The sequence below is a fragment of the Aptenodytes patagonicus genome, chromosome Z (assembly GCF_965638725.1).
Source record: "Aptenodytes patagonicus chromosome Z, bAptPat1.pri.cur, whole genome shotgun sequence".
Taxonomy (NCBI): Eukaryota; Metazoa; Chordata; class Aves; order Sphenisciformes; family Spheniscidae; genus Aptenodytes; species Aptenodytes patagonicus.
Window position 1 is genome coordinate 30,576,204 of NC_134982.1, and position 26,812 is coordinate 30,603,015.

At 44.6% G+C, this 26,812-nt stretch overlaps 1 protein-coding gene across 1 annotated transcript in view; it reads left to right on the forward strand.

Annotated features, from left to right (window-relative positions):
• The first annotated feature begins 10,841 nt into the window (after positions 1-10,841).
• Positions 10,842-26,812, forward strand: part of DMRT1 (doublesex and mab-3 related transcription factor 1) — a 60,853-nt gene continuing 44,882 nt past the window's right edge. The window contains exons 1-2 of the mRNA XM_076362304.1: positions 10,842-11,129; positions 13,911-14,094. Of these exons, the coding sequence (XP_076218419.1) occupies positions 10,842-11,129; positions 13,911-14,094 (472 nt within the window). The remainder of the gene's footprint in view (positions 11,130-13,910; positions 14,095-26,812) is intronic.

Below are 26,812 nucleotides of genomic sequence, written 5' to 3' on the forward strand. Positions count from 1 at the left end.
GAGATTACAAACACAGGATGATAATAAAATGAGATTTGGTTTAGGAGAATCAGACTGAAACAACTGAGGAAAAATCATGTAAGTTTGTGGGAGTGAGAGAAAGTTAGAAATCTGTAATGTTGAAAGAGAACTTGCCAGAGAGTGAATTAAACAAGAGTTGGCAATGCAATGAGAGCAAAAATGGACCAGAGCTGGCAGTGTGATGAGAGCAAAAAATGGTCCGTGCCTTTTTTTGTCCGCTTCAGAGAGGCACCTGACCCTGAAAGATGTAATGCAACTTGACACCATTCATGGTCAGTGTGTCCCCAGGGAGACCGCTCCAAAGGCTGCCACCACCAACCCGACAAACAACAGCTGTTAACAAGTTCGAAGCTGAAAATAAGGAAGAAGTTTAAAAGGATACTTCTGTTTTGCTAAGAGACAAATCCTGTAAATACAGAATTTAAAACGTCCCACAGTATGTGACTGCTGAATAATAAGCTGTACAGATGTGTCCCTTCCAACTCGAGGTATTCTATGATTCTTTGATTTGCAAAGGGGCAGTAAAGCAAAGAGATACAGCTGAAGGTGAGAAAGTTCTTCAGGTTAGTTCTGCAAAAAATGGGGTTTAGCTCTTGGGAAGCCCAGGTGAGTTTTTAAATGAATATGAGCTTGTCACCATCTCTGTTGTGTCACAAGATAATTGCCCATTCTGGCCTTTGTACAACAACTCGTATTTGGTCAGAATTGGGTCAAGAATTGGAGACAAAGGGACAAAGGAGACACACGTAGCTATATGAAAATGGGTGTGTGTGAGAGTTTCTGAAAACATGCCGCAGATAAGACTGTAAATCCCTCTTTGAAGCTGTGTGAACTTCCCGTCGTGCCCCGTTGATCTGCTGGAGAGCCCAGCTGCACCCCAGCAGGATGCTGACTGTCCTCCCTCCGCCGCCCCGGCCTCCCCGGCGACTTCTCTGCGGAGCAGGGAGACCTCTACAGACGGGATAAATCCAACACTGCTGCAAGCATGCAGAGGAAAATAACCAGACTCTGGTGCAGCGGTTAGTTACTGGGGTTTGTTGGGTTTGGGTTTTTTTCAGTACTCTGGTATTGTTTCATTCATTTTCTTCCTCTTTTAATAACCCACTTTCAACTGCTGACATTTCAGGGCCTGCATGTACAAGCCAACAGATGCAAGTCTTGGTCTTAGATAATTATTTTCTCTAACTTAACATTGAATTAGTAGCCCACTGCTTTCTACCCAAGTTTTGTGCTTACAAGGAGGCCCAGCAGTATTCTCCTGAGATCTGGGGTCAGGAGATGGAAAAATCCTGTGGTCTGTGCCCTAGCATTGCCTTTGGAAGAAGTGATGAGCGTTGCAAAACAACTGCTAACAGAAATGTAAGCTCCATCGACAGAGAAAGGAACCTTGCCATGTAACCCTGTGCTAAACTGCAAAACCCCTACAGCTCTTCTACCAAGTCGGCATGGAAGAAGTTCAGGAGCCCGACATTACCTTCTAGGAAATCTCTAGGGGTAGCATTTTTTGGCTTGTGAGGAACTGGTCGACCCAAGAGCAAGAGGTATTAGGATGGCTACCCAGGCCCTGAGATCTACCTCTGCTCCAGGAATTAAAGTTTCCCGTTTCAAATTACAGGAAGATTTTCTTGAGGATGCTAACAAAATCACCTGCCGTGCAACTTGGTGCGGGAGACATGTTTCTGGTGTCCAGGTGTGCCTTTTCCAGCTAAAGTGTGATAAACACACAAACACGTCATCCCCCTGCCCCTGATCAGCAGCCAGATCAAAAGGGACACTTGCCCTAACTTAGAGCAGCTGAGGATCAAGGCCAAAACTCTCTTCCAACTGCAGAAAGGTTTGTGTATTATTTTCTTCAAGCCTGAAAGAAAAACATTCTTCAAAGGCAGGTACAAATCTGGAAAACAAGCTATCATCTACCATGGGCCTGCCCAGGGGATCCCACGGTCCGCTGCTGGCATGCATTATTACTGAGGGGCATGAAAACGAGCTGGGTTGGACATGCTGCTCCAACACAGAAATACGTGAGCTGAGGAACTAGCTATCCCGAAGACTATCACCTGGAATGTAACACAGGCTGCCTGAAAGTACCTGAAATAGCTGATTGCCTTCCACAGGCAGCAAACCTGACCCTCTTCTATGGCTGATCAGAGCTGAGTGTGTCGATCTTAATGTTAAAACAAAAACACAGCACAAGGATGCCTAAGTTGCTATCCTGAACTGCCACGTCTTCTCCTTGAGATGCTGGTGGGGCAAAGGTGGAGAGGAGGCTGCATGTGGAAATTTAGCCTTGGCTTTAAGTGAAGCTTTGGGGAAAGATGAGTCCAGATTTGCAAGGAAAACGTGCAACTCTTCTATCCCTGCCTCCTATACTTCTCTCAGGCATTGCCGACCGTGGGTAACCTAGTAAGTCCCTCATCATAATGAGGTTGTTTTTCCCACTGCCTTGATTATACCAAAACACAACACAGTATGTGAAAGTCACTCCTCCTGCCCCCTGCCAGAAGGAGGGTTGTATTAACCAGCACTTTAAGGCCAGGGCACTCCTGAATTCCAGTGCTGGAACTAACACTGTCTTCTACCACCATCACCTTCACTGGTCCGCTTATAGACTATGATTAACAGTGCAATCTCATATGACTTGGTCTGGGGGACATCAGTTATTTTGACCATCTTTCATGAGTGGTCAAGCGGTGCCCCTTAGAATTTAATATTGATAATAGCAATGATTTTAGAGACCTTCTTTGACTAGGAAGAAAAGGTAAGCGCAAGATATTCCTTGTAACAACACTGCCAGGCTTCATAACAGCTCCTATTTTAACAAAGGGGATGTCATGATGTGACCGGGTGAGTACTCTTTTCTTTTTAAAAAGTGCGTGTCTCTGTAATTTTAATTTTATTCCCAAAGTTTGCTTTGAAAAAATGGTATGAGGGATCTCACTGGAGCACATAAGAATAAATAGCAACTGGAAGTTGTTTAAGGCATGTGTTCTTCACCCAGTGGACCAGAACATTGCCAGGCTGATGGGCTATTGGGTAAGTGAACATCCAGGCAGGTATTTAAGGTGTGTATCATTCAGCTGGTAGAACACAGTGAACCCTACAGAGAGGACTTATGGGCTATTGTGTTAATAAATTCTTGGGCAATTTTAGAGATGTACCTTACTTACCTTCAGGTGCCTAATGAACAATCTTTTAAGACGTCATTATTTTGAATTCACAAAAGCTGCCTTCCAGTGGTGAAAAGGCAATCTCCTTGCCTTAGTTTCTTAAAAACAGATAAGAGAAAATAATAGCTTAAACAACCATGCAGTGAAGCTACTCTTTGTTCTCAGCCTTACTGTGTGTTATCTGTTACAATTTCAAACTCTGAAGGTATTTAAAAAGATTTTACTCAGGCAATGTGAATATTTGCATGCACTTAGCTGGGATGGCTGAGCTGGGCTCAGAACACCTTTATTCTGGCATCTGCAAGAGACGCTATTTGCATACGGATGACAGAAAATTAAGATGTCTGACTAATTAGTTTCCACACAATGTTCCCATCACCTGACAAAGCATCTCCGTGTCTAGACAAAGCCAGCCTAATTAAAATTAATAGCCTGACAGTTGAAATCATTTGTAACAATGTGTCATCTTCCTTAGCACCTTCTAGCCAATAGAATCAGAGAAACTCAATTACTCCTCATTAGCCAATGTGCATATAAGATGTACAGAGATCATCAACCCAACACTGCTGACTGACATGCAAGGGATAGAAGAAAACTGTTACCTAAGGAAGCCAACTGACTTAGTGCTCTGATTATCTGTATCTTGATAGCACCAAGCAAAACCTTACTTGAGAGGTGTAGGTCTCCTGGGATCCCTCTGAACTGGATTCCCAGCAATGACGAGGGATGAGCCCATGAGCCCTTGAAGATGGGGAGACCCAATACTCTGCCTGCAGCATTTGGGAACCACCTCTGAACTGCCGATTGCTCTGGGGCCTCTGGGGCTCTGAGGGGAGACGGGAGAGGCTGTGGGGGAAGAGAGTCAGGCTGACAGGGAAGAAGAAACCCTCTTTTTTCAGCCTCGGAGATGCGAAAGGTCAGCGGCTCACATCAAGACATTTCACAGCATGGCTGATTAAGTAACAGTCATTTGACTTTGATTAAAATATCTGGAAGAGCTCAGCTGTGGCTGGAGGCAATTCTGACACCCCTGCCCCCCTTGCCCTGCACCGCCTCAGTGAATTTGAAAGACTTCACACGGGAAGGGGGAAGAAATGGGGAAGAGCAGCACAAAACTTTGCTCTTAGACACGTGTGCTACACTGACTGATTTTAATGGGAAGTCCCACAGAATGAAATGTGCTCCCCTGAGAGCAGAATATTATGTGAAAAAGATACTTTCTATTTATTTAGGCTTAAAGAAAAAAGAAGAAAATAAATTCAGAAGGAGCTGTTGTAACAACAGTTTTGCTTCTATCAAGCATCAGAATTAGGGGCAACAAACAATAATGCACAAATAATTAAATAAATTGGACAGCCAATAAATCGTCGCAGCAAAAACTGCCCCTTCCGTTACCTCAGTCAAAACCATCCCTCACAATCATGGAGCTCCAGCAGTTCTAGGTTACTGAAGATCAAGAATGTAAAATAATAAAAACTTGCACAATTTAAAAGAAAGCGTAGGTAATAAAGCAAGCGCTTTATAATTTGAAATGATCTATTTGTTCCTTTAAATACCAATGGGCTTGCTCAATGAAGTGGGAATTTAACTGTATCCATTAAAAGATTAAAGACCATAAATAAAAAAGTAGCAATTAATTGTGTTGCCTATTTTTAAGAGGTTGGAGCTTAGTTTTTCACACTCTGGCAGTCTATCAAACTCAGCTCCATTACAGATGTCTTAGAGCTGAATTGATGATGATATTCAAAACTAAGGGCATTCTCTGCAGTAGTCCTACCTTGATGAAGGAGCTCAAACGTATAGATGGCTTATGTGATTCTATCATTCTTACACAGTGAATTACAAATGTTAGAAATGTCAGCTTAATGAGTCATGCAAGAGTCTTCAATGTTCTAAGTCACTGGATCCAATTAATTTTTAAGTGTGCCTAAAATGAACAATGAAGACTGAGAAGAAGCAATACAGTGGTTTCCCCATACTCACTTTTTTACTTCTATTTTATAAGTCAGACCTAATAATGCTTCCAAATAGCTATCCAAGTCAATTATTAACAATGATTGAAATTTCTGAGGAGCTGACAGCGTGTTCTCTTCAGCCTTTAAATCTACAATGAAATGATTCCGGCTTGCATGAACAAATGAGGAAGTGGAGAACATAGGTATTAGTGAAAAAAATGGTAATTCTTTCTTTTCTTTATCCCTGTTACTAGTAAAACTAGTCACAGCAGTGACATGACAAACATATGCATTTTTTAAATATCTCCATGCTATTTGCTTCATAGTACTTGAAAACTACTTTGGTTTTGTACTGTACTTGGCACGATGTAACAGAGTGAATTTTGTTTCCAGTGAATCGTGTTTTTATTGAGCACTGTGGGCCAGCATCACTGGCTGGGCTCACAACTATGAAGGGGAAGAGCCATCCATTGTTACAAGCAGGCTTTTCTGATTTTTACATAAATATTTTTTACCATAACCCAGACATTTGGACCATTTAACTCTAGATTATGACTAGTGTGTATCTTGCTAACAAACATGCGTTTGCTCAGGCAAGAACCTCTGGTGGCTTTTCTTAGCTGTAGCTCATCTGAAGTTACTGATGTGGAGGCTCCCTTTCCACATGTCAGGAGAACACAAGCAAGCAGAGTGTGAATGAAACTCCCACTTCAATGGCCATTAAGGCAGGTGATGCTGTGGCAGGCCTGTTCTCTAATTTGGGATACAGCTGATGTTGTTCCCCACTCCCTGCCAACATCCCTTCTTGCACCCTTTGGAGAAGGGTCCCCTGGATGAGTGTCACACCTTATCTTCCCAATGCGTCTGGATTTGCACCAAGAGAAGAAAACATGAACTGAGGGTGCTGAAGAGCGTATGCATTTTGACCCACCCTGCCAACAACCTGGTCTTTGCAAGCAGAGCTGGGCACAGCAGCTTTTCAGACTGCTGCAGAAAGATGTCCCTGAACTCACTGGTGAGAGGCTGTGGACACTCTCCCCGGGGACTCTCCTAACTCTCACTGAGGAAAAGCAGCAAATAGCCGAGTGGTGGCAGCGCTATAAACTGCTTCAGTTATTCACTCAGTGAACATAAGCCCCTGAGACCAAGACGGCAAAGGAAAGAGGACTTTGAGGAGAAGAGGACTAAGTAGCACATGGGGGCTCCCTACACCTAAAGACCCCATGCCCTAGAAATATTTTTTGAAGCAAGGAAGAATGAAGCACTTGAAATCTTATGTCTGAATAAAGATTCAGCTTGACTGAATGGACTTTTAGCAAATACCATCAGTGGCTTATCAGATTTCATTGATCTTGACTAATGCTCTATTATAGTATCACAGAGAAGTGTCTGAGACGGCAGCTCTAGGGCTGATTTTAAACTCTTGTAAATATTGGGCATTTCAAGGCAAGGGTTGGGTTCGGATCTGCCTGTCCTAAGAAGAAACACTTACCTTTGTTGTGGTGCAGGCAGTTCTAGAGGTATAAGCTGAAAACAGAAAGTGTCAAAACATAAATAACAGAGACCAAAAAAAGGCAAGCTATATACTGCCAGAAAGTGTCAAGAAAATTCTCTGCCTGGAATACTCTGCCTGTGGGGTTGTGTTTTAAGAGCCAGGGGACAAAACTTCAGCTTTCCTCTAAGTTAAAGGAGGTTTAAAATAAGGAATGAATGAAAGAAAGAGGAGAATGGCACAAGTATACAAGTGAAACTGCAAAAAATGCATGGCTTATTTATGCCACCTACTGGATTTTTCCTGAAATATCTTTTCAATCAGTTTAGTTGTCACGATCATGTCTGTCACTCCAGTAAATACTTATGTTTGCATGGGAGGCTACGTGTACAAGTAGACCAGCTGGTATCAAGCTGATGACTCACATGAGTGAATGACCTGTGTGGACTAACATAGCTCCAGGACTGGAGATGGGGGTAGCTGTACACCCGTTTATTCTGCGAACTTGATGACTGTAGGGCAGCCAAGACACCAAAAGCTGCAGGCAAGCACTGAAGTCTGGCACTCAGGACTTTTCCAGCCCCTGTCAGTGCCTCAGGGGAGCGTGCTGGCACCGTTTCCCTCCTTTGCTTGACTCCCTCTGGCTGTCTTTGATATTTTGTTCTAAACGTCCAGCATGTTTATGGACACGATGTTTTCAAACAATGCAGACTGGCAGTGTGAATGCTTTATCTTCTATCCCTCACCACTCCTGCAGCTGAGGCTCTGTTGGGAATCCACAACCAGCCCTGGTGATACAGTCTATAAAATGACCTGGGAGAGTCAAAAAGATCTGCTGTGAACAGAGGGGGCAAACCCCTCTGGCTTGACCCACTGACAGCAAAAAAAAAATTAAACAGAATCGGATCTAGCAGATCTCTAGGTGGACTTACTAAATGCACTCAACCTCACTGACTTCTGTGAAACTAAAGGTCTTCATTTTCCAGGCAATGGTGTCAGAATCGAGACCTCTTTAATTTGTGACCTCTCTACTGAGATGCTCAGTCATGCCAAATGTGTGGTGAGGACACGGCTTGTTCACATCCGTCCCTCAAAATGATGATCCTGTTGGCAAATAAAACATTTCTGCAAGGTTCAAGGGATCAGCCAAAGGCATGCATCGGCAACGGACAGACTGTCACCAATGTGACATTTTGTACTTTAAAGACTTATGCAAAAAAAGTAAAGGATAACGATCACCTAGGAAAAAAGGCAAAAATGTCATTTGATTCTTCTTATTTTTTTTTTTTTCTTCATCAGAAACATTAATTACAGTTATTTCCAAAGGTGCCGGCAAACTGCAGTAATGTTTAGTCACTGACATCATCTCTGGATTCCAGAGACGCCCAGACTTACATTAAATGAATGACTACGATTTCTTGAAGACTTGCAGTGAGATTGCTCTGATTCGTGTTAGAACTGCTGGCAGTTTGTAACCATCTCCTATTCCTTCATGACTCCAACGGATGTCAAATCCAGTAATGTGTTGTCATCCTCACCAAACACCCATTAAAAAAATTTGAGACAAACATCACACGCTAAAACCATACTCAAAGTGTGACTTGAGCTAGCAAAACCAAAGCAATTAATTGTCAAAGGATCGACTGTGTACTTGTATTCATCAGGCATCTAAGTATTCTGGTGGTATTCATCCAGAACACAAAATACTAGATAGGTGCTAACACCCTTAATATTTTGTTCTTCAACAATTGGTTCTGTAGCATTATGGATCATACAGATCTGTGCAGTTAGCCTGAAAAGCAGGAGTAGAAAAATACTAGTTATGTGAAAGACAGCTGAATTAGTGTTCTTCTTGGAACTGTTGCATTTTTTGCATCTTGTGATTCATCTCTGAGCTTGGCTGTCCCACTTACTTCCTAGTGAAAAGTCATATATAAGCACCTGGTGGCTGCTGTTATTTCTCCTTTGTCTGTCTTTGCCTGCTTTATGCACTGTGCTTCTCTTCTCTTTTCTCTTTTTTCACTCCTTCCAGTTTTTCTCTTCCTCCTCCTCCTGTCATTTCTGATGTGCTTTTTCTTCTTCTACCTTTTCATACCTCAGTTTGTTAGTTTTTATTTTATTTTGCCTTTCTTATTCATTTGATTTAGCCTCCTTTCATCTCCTTTTTAATTTGCATTTTTGACTTCAAGACAATTTGCATTCGAGCACCTGAAAACATGCCTGCGGTGTGCTCAACCACACACAGAACTTCACAAACTGGAGTTTCACTTTCAAGACTCACCCCTAGACAGCAGCTTCGGGGCCTGATCAATGCCCCTACGAGTTGAGAGGATCTCAACTGATTTTGTTCAGGGAGGAATTTCACATTTCAACATAGGAGGCTAAGCATGCCTGTCCGCATTGTTCACCTCCTTAAATATTAGTGATATACACCATTAAGTGTATAGGCAAATCATGTTTTTGTTCCACTAAACATTGTACTCATCTTCTCCTCTTTTGCAGGAAAATGTGCAGTTACTGACATCAGAATGTCAATCCCAGCAAAGCGATGCAAGGGAAAATTTTCAGTTTCTGCGAGTTGAATGCTTGTCACATCCCCGTGCCAAGCCCACGCAGCTTCTGCTGGTGTCTCACTTGAGGACCATCTGACTGCTCGAGACTGGGGCTTAACAGGAGTGTTTTAACGTGGTCTCTCTGGAGGATGGAAAGCGACAAGGTGTATCCTACGTTGTACCATGAAGGAAAAAGTTCTCTAAATGTAATTTAGTAAATGCTAATGGAAAGCATCAAGCAGCAAGGATCTGGGGCTTTCTTCAGGCTGGGATAGGCACTGATTGTTTCTGGCAGGGAGGCTCAGTCTGAGCAGAATTAGCTGGGAGATAGCTGATCTGGAAGAGAGAGAAGCTTTCCTTGGCTTCTTCTAGCAGAAATAAATGTCTACCTACTGTAACTTATTACCATCTGATATGCTGAGTCATGAAGCTGGGGTTATAGAAATCTTTATGCAATCTTTATAAATCAGCCTCACATAATCTCAGGTGCTTTCTGCTTCATCTCTGTTGAGTCACTCATTTGACAGTTGTCATTCATCTTAGATTGAGATGTAATTTAATAGTTTCATTTCAGCATGAAGATAGCATCATCTAAAGTTGAGCCCAGAAAGATTTAAAGGTGTAACAGAGGAAATATTAATACTGTAAATAATATCTGTAGAGCTGCATGGGTCTATAAATCACATAGTGCCAAGTTGGAAGGGAAGCCTATGTAAAAAAGAAAAGAAAAAGCATCTTCTCCTGTCACCCTCTGCAGACTATATCCGCTCTAGCCACCCACACCAGCTCCAGAAGTGCTGGTTACCGAGTTGTCACCGTAGTCTCACTGCCTGCATTTGTTGGGATCACCTGCCCACACAGATATTGATCAAAGTGTGTTTATACCCATTTAGGGATATGAGTGTAAGGTAACCTGCAAACAGGGGACGTAGTCCAGCAAGGAGCCAGCAGCCTCACGATGGAGAGCAGCTGAGCTGCAGCAAGTCGGGTGTTTTATCTGGGGGTCACACCTCTCCCTGGGCCAGGCCACGTTGGCCGCCTAACCAAACCCGGCCTACCCAGCCCAGGGGAACACAGGGCTTAATAATGGCCTCTCTGGATCCCAGCTTGCTCCCTTAGACCACGGCTGGTGTTACCGCCATTGCCGCGGCCTGCGCCGGCCCCTGCCCCGGCAAGGAGGGCAGTGCGGCCGCAGGGCTGCGAGGCGGCCGCGGAGCCGTCTCCGACCGGGCCGAAGGGCGCGCTGTCGTGCGGGGCCTGCGGGCAGCGCGGCTGAGCCCAGCCCCGCGGGCACCCCCAACACGAAGCCGGGGGTTTCGGGCTGCCCCGGCCCAGCACCCACCGCCCCACCGCGCACCCGACGGCCGGCCGCCTGGCCGGGGCGGGAGCCGCCTCTCCCCGCCGTGCGGCCACCGCAGGCCGGGCTGGGCGGGAGGGAGGAGCGGGGAGGGAGGGGTGGCTGCTCCCCCACCCCCGGCGCCTGCCCCGCGGGGGAGAGAGGGCTTCGCGGCCGCACGGATCGGCCGGGGGGCACCGCGGCGGGAGGGGCGACGCCGGGCTGCCGCCGCCCGCCAAAACGCGCGGGGTGGCGGGACGGGACGGGGCAGGGCAGAGCCGCGTCGACCCCTCGCCCGGCTGCCCCCAGCCCGCCGTGATGCCCAGTGACGCCCCGGCCTTCAGCAAGCCCCCGGACGCCGCGGGGCCGGGTGACAAGGCGGGCAGCTTCGGGAAGGCGGCGGCCCTCATGGCGGCCGCCCCGGCGGAGGGGGTCGCCGCCGCCGCGGCGGGGAAGAAGCCGCCGCGTCTGCCCAAATGTGCCCGCTGCCGCAACCACGGCTACTCCTCGCCGCTGAAGGGGCACAAGCGGTTCTGCATGTGGCGGGACTGCCAGTGCAAGAAGTGCAGCCTGATCGCCGAGCGGCAGCGGGTGATGGCAGCGCAGGTGAGCCCCGCGAGGCGGCCTCCCGCCGGCCGCCGCCGCCTCGGCGGGGTCTGCCCGGGGCGGGGTGGGCTGTCTGCCCGGCATGCTGCCGGCGGTGGGGTCGTTCCTCCGCTCCCGGAGGGGTTTGGTGCCCGCAGGAGCCGAGCGGTCGGCGCCGCGCCGTGCTGCGGTGCGGTGCGCTGAGACAGCGGGGCCGCGGGGGAGCCTCGCCCCGGGCTGGAGGTAGACCGCCGTCTTCCTAAATTAATGAGGCTTTTCGCTGTCTTCCTTTTTTTTTTTTTTTTTTTTTTTTGGCATAAAAGTAGGAGATGCCCTGAAGGCGTGTAGGATTTAAGTCGCGGTGAGCTAGCAGCAGCAGTGGCAAGCGGTAGCGGTGAGCGTTTGGCGGCTCACCTCTGAGCACGCCTGAATGCATCTCCGTCTGGAAACGGGCAGAGCCGAAGCGTGCTGGCAGTCCTGAAGTGCGCGGATCTGTTTTAAAACCTTCAGAGAGGAGGCCTTCTAGTTAACGTCAAATTGCAGTTTTTCAACTTGTTTTTAACTAGATAATGAATAATCTAGCCAACTAATTGGTTAGCGAGAATATTTTCCACTGGTGGTTTCAGATTCGGTGTATCTGCTTTTCCTGATGCTAGGTGGCTTTAGTTGAGTGCATTTCTAAAAAGACTTTTTTTAACGGCGTTGTTCCTGATTTTGCATAGGGCAGCTCTGTAAATAGCTGTGTAGCTGGGTCATCTTAAATCTAAACGAGGACTCCGTAGTATTTCGCCAAGAAACCAAACTGCATCCAGTTCTGTGTAGCAATAACTTTTTCCCTTAGGTAGTCCCGCTGAAGTCACAACTCTTTGGCAATGTAAATGACCGCTGTATCAGTCCTTGTGATCCTTATCTTTAAAACTTCATTAAGAGGAGTCCTGGGAGTGTAATGGCTACTAGCATGCTTGAGCTCTGTGAGCGGGGTTCCACGTTCTCGTTCGTGCAAATAGTCCCTTGCACACACATTAATTGGAAGGCGTTAGGACTACTGGTGCAAGTAAAGGCAGTGATAGCAGACCCACCGACCCAATTTGCAGTTAATTGTAGAGCTTTGTGATCCCGCATGAAATGAAATGTCCCACTGACAGATTTTAAAAACCTTAGCAGCCCTGGATTAAATCCTTCCCTACTTTTTTATTTAATTATTCAGTGCAGGTATATTAAACGTCCTCTAAATAATTCCTCCTTGTCGGTGGCACGGCAGTCCAGAAATTGTTATTATGCCCAAGTTACATGCGCTTTCTCTGCCCGGTGTGAACCATGGAATAATAAACGTGGATCCCTTTGCTGCCTGCCTCGGGGGAGGGAGCACAGAATGGGGTGTTGCCTGCACAAGTGTCCCCTTCTGCACAGACTGTTCTCCTGCTGCTCAGCAGCTTCTGTCAGGCGGTGAATGCCTTCTGCTAGCGGGTCCGGGCGGTGGCCCTCCTCAGGGCTTTCTCTTCCCTGACTAGTATGTGAAAGTGGCTTTGAAAGCATCCGTAACTGAACCTTATCTGTGGAGGAGTTACACATTGAAAGTCTGTTTTTCCCCCTTTTTTGCAATAAGCCCCTTGGTGCTGGTGGAATTTTGCAGGTCAAGGTTATTGGCTTGTGAAGTCGAAGTTACCCGTGGTGTTTGCAAGTCTACACCCCCTGTTTGGGATGTCTCTATTGCAAGAGCTATTATTATTTTCTCTAACGGTACTACGCATCTGTATTAGAAAAATGTTGCTGTTGAACATGGAAATGGAGGGAAATCCTGTCCAAGTTACCCAGGAGAATTTCCAGCAGGAAAAGCCCATGATCCCACTCTGCAATCTGGGACAGATTTCCAAGGTTCAAATACAGATGCAAGTCACCTGGCAAGTTGCAGGGTAGGTAGCTGTAAAGCTCCCAGTGTCATGTTTACTGCCTGGACAACATGTCATACTTGGCACGGGAGGATGGCTGTGCAAAATTGATCTGCAGAATTGATCTGCCAGTTCAGATGAAGCAGAAAAGGTCCTCTGTATCTTCAGTAAGCAGGGAATGTGGTTTGTTTGCACCCATGTCCAGACTGCATAGTGCCTGTGGGCTTTGCCAGTGCCAGCTAAGCTATGGTATAACATCAGTGCTAGGAAAGAAATTAGGAGCTCCTGCTGCTGCAGGCCTGGCGAGCTGTCTGCTGTGTGTGACACTGGCTGAGATGCTTGCAGGATGGTTCCCTACATTTGCCATGCTTCTGCCATGATAGCTCTCTGTGTACAGTGTACTGTGCACTAAAGTTCCCTTGGAGGGTTTTCCAGCAAAGAGCCAGCAAGGGAGCCCAGCAAGCTTGGACAAAGCAGCAGATAAGAGCTGCTTTATATTGATGAAGAGACACAGCAGAGCCTTGCAAGCAGATGAATTTCTTATCCCCAGCAGCTGTGCATCAAGCAGGGAGGAGGGTAGTGACTCTGCTTTTCACAGTATGCTTTGCCCAAGGGTGACTGTGTGGTGTGAATAGTCAGCTTTAATGTCTTCATGTGGCCTTCATGTGGAGGGAGATGTATATAGCACCAGCATTTCATAGGTTTGTTCATATATGTTTGGACACGAAAAGGGGTTAGTTTTAAATAGGTTTATAACCTCCTTTATATCCTCCTCTACCCACTGGATTGTGACGTCAACACCGTAGGAGTACCAAGAGGAAAAAACAGCCTTGAGTTTGAGTCTTTCATTGTTGCCATTATAAATTGTGCTCAAGCCAGAGAGCATGCCCTATGTCTGTCTTCTTGTTCCCAGGTTGCACTGAGAAGGCAGCAAGCTCAGGAAGAGGAACTGGGAATCAGTCACCCGGTGCCCCTGCCCAGTGCCCCTGAGACGTTTGTTAAGAAGAACAGTGGTGGCAGCTCTTGCCTCTTGTTGGAAAACAGCAGCCCTACGCACTCAACGAGTACAGCCATGACAGCAGCTAGCACACCATCAGGTAAAGTGCTGGGAGAGCGATGCTTACCGCTTGGGGCAAGGGCTAACGTTGCTTACGTGTGCCTGCTGTTGCACCTCTTCCCCTGCCTGCAGCGGCGGGGTTGTGGAGAGTCCCTTCTCCAGGAACAGTTGCACTGTTGGTACAGTTAGCAAAAGGGGAGAACCCAAGATCAGTCTTTCATATTTTAATTATTTAATTGATTATTAATTTTTACTTGAAAATCAAAATTAGTTTGGTATAGACTGGCGCTGTAATTGAATTCAGTAGGGTGTATACCTGCAAGCAGAGATTTATGAGGAGCTTTTCTCCTTTCTCTCAAAACGTGTGCTTCTGCCACAGTCCTGGCAACTGCATGTTGGCTGGTTGTGTATCTTCTTCAAAATTGGAGAGTTTTCAGCATTGTATAGGAGCCAAGTATATAGGTAATGTCATTGACCCCAGCAGCAGAGAGCTGCCCACCTTACATGACTTGATGTGGTGGTACATCTGTTCTGTGTGGCCAGGTGTGACGAACTACGAAAGACTGATGCAGTCCTTCTACTCTACTACACCTTACTTACTGCGTTTAACCCTTGTAAAACAAACAAAAAAAAACCCCAAAACCAAAAACGAGTATTTGTCTGCAGATTCAGTAAAACCGTGGCTAAGCACAACCGGGACTTAAAGGCACTGAAGTGAAGACTAGGCAAAATGCTTTTTCCTATGCAGAGCTTATGCCTGACAGATATAGCAATTGAATATGTATAAAAATGAAACTGATGTAATTGACTTCCGCTGTATAGACAGAAAAAAGAAAAAAGCAAACAAACATGGAGGAAAGGAAAAGGAAATTTCATTCATTTTAAATCATCTGTGCTGATGTCAATAATACAGGTGAATATACTTCCCAGTTAAAAAGATGCTTCTGAAGTGGACAATGCCTTGCATTAACTAATAAAAGGACAGCACATACGTGTGTCTGTCAAACGACATCACTCTGTTTTGCAGGCCATTTAAAGCCTTGTCAGATGGATTTGTTGCATCCATTGCAGACAGGCAGTTTCAGACCAATGTGGAGGAATTTCTTCGGGAAGCTTTTAGAAGAACTGGTTGATAAAACAATAAATAGCTTTTTATTAGCTTTTTTGTTTTCTTTATTGCAATCGTGTTAGTGTCGCCTTTGAATCGATGCAATTACTCCTTTTGTATTTGGATTACTGCATGCTTTGTCTATAGACATGGAAAAAGCTGGCTAAAGATTAAAGTAGTATATTCAGTAATGTATAGAGATTGTGTGTAACTCAGGAGAACAAGAAAAACCTTGCTTATACAGAAAGGCAAAAAAATGAAATTGTCTTACTGTCAACAAAATTTGCATAAACTTTTATCTTAATGGTTTTAAAATATCAGTGGAGGTATTTAATTTATTAATCCCACTTTAATAATTTCTTACTAATTGAATTAAATTATGGTCTTAATGAAAAACATTCATTAAACAAGCTTAAGGCAATTCACATGCTTGTATAAAGACTTGAAAACATGAAAATGCCTAATTTTAAAGTAATTTGAATTGTTTGAAAAATTTTGGTCAAAGCAATTGTAAATGGTTTGCAGTCATCTTTCTTACAGCGGGTTTTTCTTTGTGAGCAACTCAAATACATTGTTTCTCAAGCATTTTACTAAATAACTGTGTGTGGGTGACAACATTTAAAATACAGAGCTTCATCTTCAGAGAGAAGAAGTGATTCCAGCCAAGAATCAAGGCAGGGTCAGCTTTGTTTACCAGAAATGGAAGAATCTGGGAATGAATAGGAAATTGGGTTCATAATTTTGTTTTTAGGCACCTAAGTACCAACAGAAATTCATGCTTAGCTCAAAAGCGGCTGCACTGCATAAAGTTCTGTCCCAACTAATTTTGGTAGGTTCGTCTGTTGAAAGCAGTGTAAGTACTTGTGGGTATGGATTTAACGCCACCAGTGATGGCATGCGGGCTCTGAAGCTGCAGAAGGTGCTCTGTGTTCAGCCAGACCTGTAGGGTGGCTTCATCAGATGTCGGAGTACAGGCTTCACCCTGAAAAGTCGGATTTTTCAGTGAGGAATACTGCTTAAGTATTCTGATGCTTTCTTTTTTTAGCATATAAAGATCTTCTGTTAGATAAGAAACTGCCAGGTGTGATGTGACATGAAGTTCTTGTTTTAGGTGTCAGGTTGTTTCAGGACCAGGTACTCGAAGGATTCTTACATTGCTGTTTTATCATTTTACTGGTACCTTCAACTGCAAGGAACGTGAGAGACCCTGTTGGAGCTAGTGTCACGGTGTCTCAGTTTGGTAGGCTGAGGTGCTGATTTTGCAAGAATTTACAGTAATCATTAAGGCAGGCAGAGAGAGTGAAACCCTTTGTAGCAGGGGAAGTCAGCAGCTCCCTGCAAGCCCCAGCGGAGCTGGCAGCTCCTGGAGTGCAGCGTGCCCTGTATGACACGCATTAGACTGGGCAAGAGATGGTTTTGACAGTGGTAATTCTGTTCCCCTGTAAGTTTTTGGCTTCAGAAGAGCAGTTTTTCTTTTGGACTCCCATCACGCAGAGTGTTGTTTGCCAGCAGAGGAGTAATGTGTGAAGGAGTCACACAAATCAGACATAGTGCCAGAGACAGAGTCTTTCCTCTCTGTATCCATTTTACCACCAGATCAGAAATATTGTGACACCTGGAGAGACCAGAGACAATTTTTCAGATCCCTTCATGACATGCTGTTTTTGAAAAGGGGAAAAATGAATTATCATGGTCATAGTGTAGGGGTGTGTGCATTTACCATCTCAAGCTTGGAAACCATGTGTAATTTGGATGGAGCGCATCTTCCCCACTCAGAAGCAAACTGGGAATTTGCAGCGTAGTTGGAAGGGAGCAGATCGTGGTCGCAGGGCATTAGCAGAACCTCTTGCAAACAGATTGTATAGTTTCTGTGCATTTTCCCTTAAAAAGTTGCAGGTTGCTGATAGCAAAAGCCGTTTAATTGTACAGAGCAGCAGAAAGTCGTTGTTCCAGGGCATCTAAAGTAATTGTCCTTCCTTCTGTAGGGTAAGTACATCTTGTTAGGTTAACTAGTGTGCAAAACTCAGGAAAAGACTATGGTGAGGCATTTAAAATGTGCCTTTCAGACACACTCAGTTTTTAAAACTTGCGTTCTTCCATGTTCCATGTCAGTTCGGTACCTCTGCCATTTTAATATTTAGAAATCACTGGGGGGTGGGGGGTGGGGAAGCGTGATCATGAAACGCCTTCAGGTGAGAGCTGCTCACACTAAAGGAAGGAGACAGCGTATTTCACCTTTCCTCCATTTTATTTGATCCTCGTCACAGACCAAGGGTCATGTTTGGCATTTGGCGGGTGGGGTGGGGTGGCTGCAACATACATCAGCTGATGACTGGAAGGTGCTGGAAAGCACACCTTCTTTTTGCTGCTCTGTGCTCGTGTTGGCCCAATTTAGAAGCATCCAATATAGACAGGATTACTGTATGATGCTAAATGCCAGCTCCTGCTCCTGTGCTCTGCAGTGGTCAATTTGCCGTTGGCTTTGCAATGACCATTGATAATGGCATTGTTCAGGTGCCTTCGTAGTATCACTGGTTGACAAGTTAAACATACCAGTATCAGCAATTGTGAGTAATAAGCTTGTGCTTGTTATTTCCCTTTGCTACATTTATTATGCGTGATGGAAACAAAATAGTGGTCTTTCTACATTTCTCTAAGTAGGTGCTGCCTTCACTTTGAAACTCTTTGAGGAACAGATCGGTTTTTATCTGCTCATAAATAGGGACTGTAGTGGGGTCAGCAGTAATAATATGCCTAATGATGGTACTGAGATCCCTTTGAACTTGCAATGCCCTAGGTGCCTCTGAAAACCCTACCTTGCCTTCTTTACTCTTCCTTTGCTTTTTTGATGTTATCTTTTGCATTGACCTTTTCTATAACACTGTATTGTGATTTCAAAAATAGATGCCATGACCTTGCAGCTGTTGTGCTGCATAGGTAATGAGGTAAAAAAAGAAGTTGTTATGATCAGAAGGTATCATGGCCTGGTTTTGAAAAAAGTGAGAAATTTTCTTTTTGAAAGAAAGTCCTTTTAAGCCTTTCCAGTATAGTGTCATACGCTGTCAGAATTTCGGTTTTGTCAAAAAAAGTCTCATTCTAATCAACTGGTGGGGAAACTGCCATGGACATACCACTGTGAGAGTGCTTAAGCACTGGAACAGGTTGCCCAGAGAGGTTGGGGAGCCTCCATCCTTGGGGAGACTCAAAGCTCAGCTGGATGGTGCCTGAGCAACATGATCCAACTGTGGAGCTGGCCCTGCTTTAAGCAGAGTTTGGGTCAGCTGACTTGCAGAGGTCCTTTCCAAACTAAACTCTTCTGTGATTCTATGAAATGCCTACTTTTTTGTATTGACATTAAGTCAACGTATTGAAATTTGAAATTCAGCCAGCCTCAATACTGATCAGCATTCGTAAGCCAGGGAAATAAATCCTGATTTTTTTGACATAAAAATACTCAATGACTAAATCTATGGTAGATTTCAACAGAAAATTAACATCATGGGGGTTGACAGGTGGTGGAGAGGATTGCTAGTTCAGGTGGCAGCAGCCTCAGCAGGGCTGAGCGGTAAGGAGAAGGAGGCATTAGCTGCTTTGCCTGCCTGTTCCAGGGCTAATATGATGGCTGCATGTCCTCAGAGGTCTTGGTGGATCTGCGGTGGTTACTGGTCCGTCCTGCTCTGTCCTTTTGTCTTTGTCTCTTCGTTACTTTCTAACGATGATTTTCTTCTGCTGTGCCTACTGCTACTTCTTCACCAGTTTCAGTTGCTGGCTGCCTCCTGGTCCTGCCAACTCTCCTTCGATACCGAGAGCCGAGCAGCCCCATCTATTGCTTCCTGGTGCTTTTCCCCAGCTTCTCCCACAGCCAACAAATCTATGTTCAAAAGAAAAGAGCGTAGTTGAACATGATGTGTCTTTACTGGATTGTAACAGCTGGCAAAGAAATAAGTTTTGCATCCTTCACCTGTGAATAACTGATACCTTTCCATCCATAATCGTCTGTTTTTCTCCAGTTCGTTGCAGTTAAGATGAGAGAAAAAGAATCAGTCGCAAGTGTCTGTTTTAAGAGTTTGTGAACTGTCTTACCTCTCTTGCATTGGCATTATTTCCACAGCACAAGTTAGACTTTGTCTTGGGAAGCAGTTGCTGGAGATGGTCTTTTGCCTGTATAGTGGTTTTCTCAGTTGCTAAATCTCTTTTAGGCTGGACTAAGTAAATACTCAGAGAGTGTTCTGCTTTGAACAATCTTTCCTTGGTTTAGGATAAAGCTTTCCCTTAATAGGCTTTTTTAATTTCTCACTGATACAACTATGTGATGAATGAAGCACTCTGCTGTGTGGTGGCCACGGCTTTGTAATTTTCAGTTCCTACCAAAATCATGTGCGTTTTGCTCGGAGTTGTTTAAAAAGGTATTGCTTGTGAAGCAAGGGGGGCGTTTCTGCCTCTCTCCGCTGCTTTGGTTTTGCTGTACTCGGGAACGCTGCAAAGGAGTTTTGAGCATCTCATTATAAAAGGACATAGATAAATCTGAAAGGATAGAGGGAAGGGTGACAAAAATGATGTATGGCTTGTAGAAAAGGAGACTAAGGGTGGATATAACAGTCTATAAATATTTGAGAGGTAATAATATGGAGGAGGGGGAGGGATTATTTACAGTGCTTGAGACAGCATAACAAGGAGCAACGGCTTGAAACTAAAAAAGACAAAATTAAATTAGACAGTAGACACTTTTTCTCCTAACTAGAAGTGCAATTAGCAATGGAGTGACCTGCATAAGGACAAGGGGGTAAGTGAAGCATAATCAGGGGAGGTGTTTAAGAGTGTGTTAGATTATGATCTCAAGTGATTAATAAGGGGGTAAACTCTGATCAATGTGCAGGTTAAACTAGATGACGGAAATCTCCTGCAGCTTTGTCATCTCCTATATGATTCATTGCCTCTGGCCATTGTTTGACTGTGTTAAATAAATCATAATGTTACAGGGTTCTGCATCCCTGATTAGATGTTTCCAGTTAATTCTCCAGTTCTGGAGCCTGCAGCTTGCAAAGCTTGCACTTTCCCTGCTCCTCCTTTCAAGCAATATTTGTTCGTGGTCTTTGCAGCTTCGTGTGTGTGTGTGTGTGTATAGGTGCCTGTGTTTTATCTGAGCTAACGTCTGAAGTGCCGTACGTGTTTATTCAGTAAGGTACAGACTGTCAAAAGTGTGGTATTTCTGTTGTGTTGGTGAAACAGGTAGAATGAGCAGCAATTTTCAGAGTTAAGTCTCTAAATAAAGAAGTTTTATTTTTCCTTTTAGGCTTTTGATCCTGTCTGAAGCTTCAGTGGAAGTGTAAAAATAAATAGTAGCATAAAAAGATTTGGAAAACCTCAGAGGAGATTGCTTTTCTTTTTCTGTGCAAGTGGTACTGTGGGGCTCGCCCAGGGCTGTCTTCACCAGAGGCAGCGGCTGGGGAGAGCTTTCTGCAGCGTGTTGGGGAAGCAGGGGTGCTGGGGGACCAGCCGTGACCTACCCACACCTGCTTACTTCGGGAGAGAAGGGCTGCTCAGCCCCAGGGCTTCTGTGACTGCCTTTTGACCGGAGTGGTGGAGGTGAAAACCCACAGGCAGCTCAGCAGGTATTTCCATCCTTCTTTCATGTTTCAGAAGAGCTTTTTTCCCCCTAAAGAATTGGGAATAGATTTTTTTTTTTCGTTTTCCAAAATCTTTCACCCTAGGGCTTTCTGTGTTTGCAGCATCTTTCTGTCCGACTTTTCTTGCACCAGGTGAGGTTTCCATATGTAGAGCTACCAGTTAGAGCAAGGTCCCTGCTGAGTGGCGTTTGCTGTGTGCTGAACGGACTTTACCATGTACACTGTCCTAGCACCTGGGTGCTCGGGGTTTCTCTTCCCACCGAAGGCTAGCAGGGCTGGTGGGCAGCCCCTATTGTTCTTTGTGCCTTGGAAGCTCTTCCTCCGTCACACTGGCATTTGCATATGTGCATTCACGTTATGAGAGTTATCTGTGCCGGCTTGTGCTTTCCATTTGTCATTATGAACACCGAGATAAGGCATGGAGCAGGAGCAGAAGATGTACTAAGAATTTTCTATCTGTGGGCACATTATTACACTATCTGCAGCTAACCTCTTGTTCCTTTCTGTGTCCTTGAAACAGTTATTATGACTTATCTGAATGTGTGGGGCTTTCTTTTTGTTTTTAGAAAAGATATAAGTGGGGAGTGAAGGAGTACTGCACGCTTCCTTAACTGAGCACTGGCATGATTTCTTGCTTTTTCTTTTTTTCACATGCTTTCTTACACCTTGAAGACTGCTTTTGTTTGCTTTATTTATCAACTAACTTCCTAATTCAGCCTGTTGGACCATTTTCCATTTTCAGTAGATTTGTCACTTAATGACGTGGGGACTAAAATGCAGTTTTGAAGGTTTCTTTTGTAGGATACTTTTTTCATATGCTTCTAATTCCTCTTTTTTTTTTTCTTTTTCTGAACGTTGCTAAACTTCCTCCTGAGTTTGAGTACCTGCTAGTCTTAATCAGAGTTGTGAATAGCTCAGTTACTTACGTATAAACATCGTTCATACACTTCTGTCCTGTGTTTTCTTGAAGAGCTTGCAGAGAGCCAGTTAAGCCCTCAGCTTCTCTTCCTTTGCAAAGAGATTGGATGCCTAATTTATGATTTTTTTTTTCAATTCATGTCTCTAGTCTCTATTCATACTATTTCCATTGCTTACAGCATAGGCCACCATTTGCTGACTTGGATGCCTATAGTCATGGACACAACTGAACCTCAGCTGATGTAAGCCACTGTAGTTCCAGTCGCTGTGCTTTTCTGTCTGTCAGTTGTGCATGAACAAAATTCATTAGTGATCAATCTGCATTTGCATGGAAGCAGATTTTGTGAGTGCAAATGTTGTTGCATCCGTGCAACACTGGCGATCGTGTACAAAAGTGATGTATGATTTTTACTCACTTGCCCAGGCCCAGTGGGTGTCTACAATGGTTCTTTACCACTCCTGATACTAGTTTTTCCATCACGTATTAGGTAGAGTGAAAAAGCCCTCCTGTTATTTCTAGTTGGCCTTTTTTAGAAACGTTTTGGGTTTCTGTCATCATATAGCTTATAACCAAGCATGGACTCCAGCTAATTCCAACCATCGTCCTACTCCCTTTTAGTGTGAGCCATAATGATTTTATCCCAGTCATATTTCCTCTCCAAGGTCTCCTATCTCAGACACTTGTAAAGCCTTCCCTCCCTTCTAATGTTCTCTTTGATCTCTTGTTAATGACTTAAATCCCTTTACGTTTAATCCACACAGAGTTTCTTTCTCCTCCTCTCAGTTTGCTTCTTTGTGCCTGCAGGTGTCCGGGCTGTTTTCCATCACTGTCTAGAAATCTGGTTTTCTTTCCTAATGTCCTTTCTCTTTTAATTTCTTCCTCTATTTTTTTTAAAGTTGTGTTGATTTTAAGTTTTGCTCCCATTACACACTTTAGTAGCATGTTGGATGACTGAATGCAACGAGTTAAATGTTTGTGAATTTCTTTCTCAAATCAGGTATCTCAAGATGAATAATAACATGTATATATACACACATAGTAGTCATACTCCCAGCTGTTATACTGAAGATTGAAAATGGCACTTGCTTCTCATGCTCCTAATTTTCTGAAGCACTAATTTTATTGGTCCTGATCCTGTTAGCTGTCATGCATGCTAATAATTTTAGATCTGTAAATAATCCTGCTGTCTCAGTTCAGCGTGAACGGACGTATGCTGGAGCATTAAAATAGTGCCTAACATCTTCACAGATTCAAAGCTATGTTCAAAGATTTTGAATGCTTTTTCTTTACTAAAGCCATTCTTTTTTGCCAATAAAGATTTGAATATGATCACTATAGCTGTATTACAAAGACCAAAAGTGCAAGTAAGGAAAGAACAAGCGTTGCCCCCCCAGCTTACATAAAAAGATCAACTACTCTGCTCTAGTCAGTGGCAGAAGATGTTGAAAGTGAAATTTGCTGCTGTAGACCTCTTATTGAGGGCCTGAAGCTTGCATTAAGTGTGGAAATAAAAATTATTTTCTGTAGGTTTTATTTCTTCAGATGTATTAGGAGGATTTTTAAGTTGCATGCTAAATGTTTGCAGCAGATCATTTTTATTAAGTGTACGCTAAATGTGAACAAAATGTGCCCTCTCCAGTCCTACTGAAATCAGTGGTGGTATTTCAGCTCCTCTTAGCTGGAGCTGGATTGGGGCTATGTGTACGACTGGGAAACTTACTATGCCAAGCTGCAGTCTTCTGGCTGGGATTTTTCCCTTGTTTTTTTCTCCCAAATCACATTTTCCTCTGGAAAAAAAATGTTTTGTGTTAGGTTTAAAATTAACTAAAAATCTTAAATTTGGGAGGTTTTTTAGTTGTATTTAGGAACACACACACACAGAGTTAACAGTCATTTGACCCATTATGGGATAACAATTCTACATGTGGAAGAGAAGAAGAAATGCTCAGTCATTTTTAATGATCTTTGCTTTGAAGAAAGGCAGATGATACTGCTGTATATGGACATAGTGACATTTTGCTTTCATTTCCTGCAGTAACTGAAATCAGCAGGATTGAATTACTTGCATGCAGTATTTAAAATAAAACAGAAAACAACAGAAGACTTGGCTGAGGATCAATCTGGTCTATTAATGCTGATTTCCAGTAAGTCTTTTAACACTGGAGAAATTCCTAAGGCCTGGAAGAAAGATGATGTCATGCCAGTGTTTAAGAAAAGTGAGTGTGGTAGGATGGGTGGCTACAAATCCGTCAGCCTGACATGAGTTTTTTGTGAAAACAGGGGAACAGTCCACAGCAGAATGAAATATGTGGGAGGGGGAGAAATGCAACTGTTAAAGGATGCTTACGCAACATGAATTAACAGAAGTTCATGTGTAAAAGATTCTGTCAAGTTAGTAATCTTTTATCATTACAAAATTGCTTGACAAAGTGACATATTGATGCAATCAAATTCTGCACAGCATTTGATTTTTGTATCCCCTGACATCTTCATTAGGAAACTGAATTGACAGAAAATCAATATTGTATGTGTTTTAAGAAGGATGATCCTATCAGTCAGAAAATGTAGGTCTGAGTGGGGAATCTAATGCAGTGGTGTTTCTGGAGAAGTCTCAGAGGGACCTGCTCTTGGCTGTAAGCTGTGTGGTCTTCCCATTGGTATCTTGGAAGCAAGCCTGGAATCACCACAGGTTGTCCTGGTAGGTGGTGGAAAGGTGCATGGACTGGAAAGCAGTGGAGAAGACAGAAGTGCCCTACGGGAGGGCTTGGCTAGATGGTTGGCCACGTGCAAGCAAGAGCCACTTTAACCCATACCAGAAGTGAAAAACAGAGGAGTCTGTCCCTGAGAAACATTGTCACTGCAGAGGAGCTGGTGGCCACGAGGGTACTACGTTGAAATGTTAGTGGTTCCCAGTGGAAAAGGATGACCAAGGACTGGCACAGCCCTTTCAGACAGTCCTGTGATGATGGGAAGGAGGCTTGGTGTCTTCTGTGCCTGAAACTGGTGAGGTGCCTGTGGGACTAGTGGGACTCCTTCCCTGGTGACATTGTACGTGCAGGAAAGTGGGCTCTCAACGGATATTGGAAGGGAGATTGTTGGTGGTTATTAAGTAAGCATACTACACCAGGCTCAGGAACTTCTTGAGCCAAAAATGGTGGGAGGCTGGGAGAGGGCGCAAGGGAGGTATCACGTTTGTTTGCCCTGTTTGTACTGTTCCCTAGCTTTCTCTTTATAGCTGGTGGTGGGGATATAGCCATGGTCTGAACCAGCACACCTGGGCTTGAACTTGGGAGGGCTCAAGCAGGAGATGCAGGAATGATTAAAAGACCAGAAAACACGTCCTGAGGTGAGAGATGGCAGTTTATTTTGCCCTTTAGTGACCCCCTCATCTAAGATTTAATTAATCCCCATATGATTGTTCCGAATCACTTGTGCCTTTGCTAGACTAGACCAGCTCAAGTTGAAGTTTTCTGTGTCATTTCATGGGATGGGTTTTGACATTGTGAACAGAAGCACCATGTGGATGCAGAATCCCATGAAAAGCTTGTGTGTTGGGTGCATCCACTGCAGGGCTCAAGCAAGACGATAATGAACAGCCTTAATTCTAGGATCGCCCAGATTTTCTTGAAATGTGCTGTGCTTGCTGCTTAACTTTTATCCTAGAGTGCTTCTTTCTGACAAATGTCATTCTTTGTAAGATGTGCTGTCCCGCTTAGGACTGGTTTAGCCCTTTATAGGTAGAACTGGAAAAGCTTATTCCACTTTGCTCAAATGATGACTCCAGCGTTATTCCTAGAGGGAAGAAAAAAGTAATACTCACTCCCTCAGGGTGAAAATGAGTATTGTTCTGGCAGTCGAGTAAACCTTGAGAAGCAGGAGAGCACAGTCGTTGACATCTTTGTGGATAAAGCCATCTCCTGCCCCCAGGACATATGCCCTGCTCCTGTAGACACTGCTGCCATTATGCCTGCTCCTCACCGATAACGCCGGCTGAACTCACAGTCCAGCTGCTTCATCCGGCGAGGGGTGTTGCGGGACACCCTGACTCTGCCCTAGCTGTCAGACAGCCACTGCAGGAAAGGTGCAGTGACTGGTTGTTTTGTCTTGGGACGGTGGGAGGAGGTGGAAAACGTGGTAGGAGTTGGCAGGTGATAAGTGCCCCGGGCGAGGCATAGCTGTGATAGGAGATGGGGTAGATCAGTCCCTGTGTGCTTCAGCTCCAGGGAAGAGGCCAGGAGCCTGCAAGAGGCTCAGAGTTGTTGCACCGTGCATTTTTTCTTTTTTTTCTTCTTTTTTTAAATGTGTATTTCTGCTTTGAGAAGAAAGGTGTATCTCTGCTGAGCAACAGTGTTCCCTGGGTATGGTCGGAGAGGTGCCTATGGTCTGTGGTGGCAGTAAGCTGTTTTGGCTATGATTTATTCTCTTTAGCCTGGAGACACAGCTGCTTTTAGCCCACGCATCTGATACGGCTGATAATAGATTTTTCGACCTCTCCCTCTAATAGATGTTAGTTGGAGCACAGCTGGGCATCCTGGGCTGTTTGGGCAGGCAATCCTGAACAAGGAGGAAAAACAACCGCTAGATTTGACATTTGAGCTTGAGATGGGGTCGTAGCATTGTTGGCAATTGAGGGAGGGAGGAAGAAACATGCTTTTCTCAAAAGCTTTCTGGTCAAAACAATTGGGAGGACTGCAGAGATGGTTTTCCATAGGTGAATGAGAGTAGGACAGCCCCGTACATCTCAGAAACGGGGCTGCAGGACAGGGGTACGAGCGCAAGCTCCCCTGCTGCTCTGCGGACCCTGCTCTTCGCCTGTATTTGCTGGCTTGTCTTGAACGCAGGGTGACTCTCTCTTCCTTGTACTGCTGTTAAGTTCTCCACCTCCCCGCTGCCTGAGAGCCAGGACAGAGCAATGGGCCAGGGGTCTGCAAACTGTGCAGAAACGTGGAGAACCACTTCACAGCAGTGGCTCAGGTAGCCATCTCTTAGGGCCTGAATTCAGGGATGCTTTCAGGAGTCCAGGGTCCCTGTTTTGTCACTCTGCTTTTACGGAGGAGGCTTTCACTGGCAGATCTGAAAGGCCTGATTCTGCATACCTTGTGCT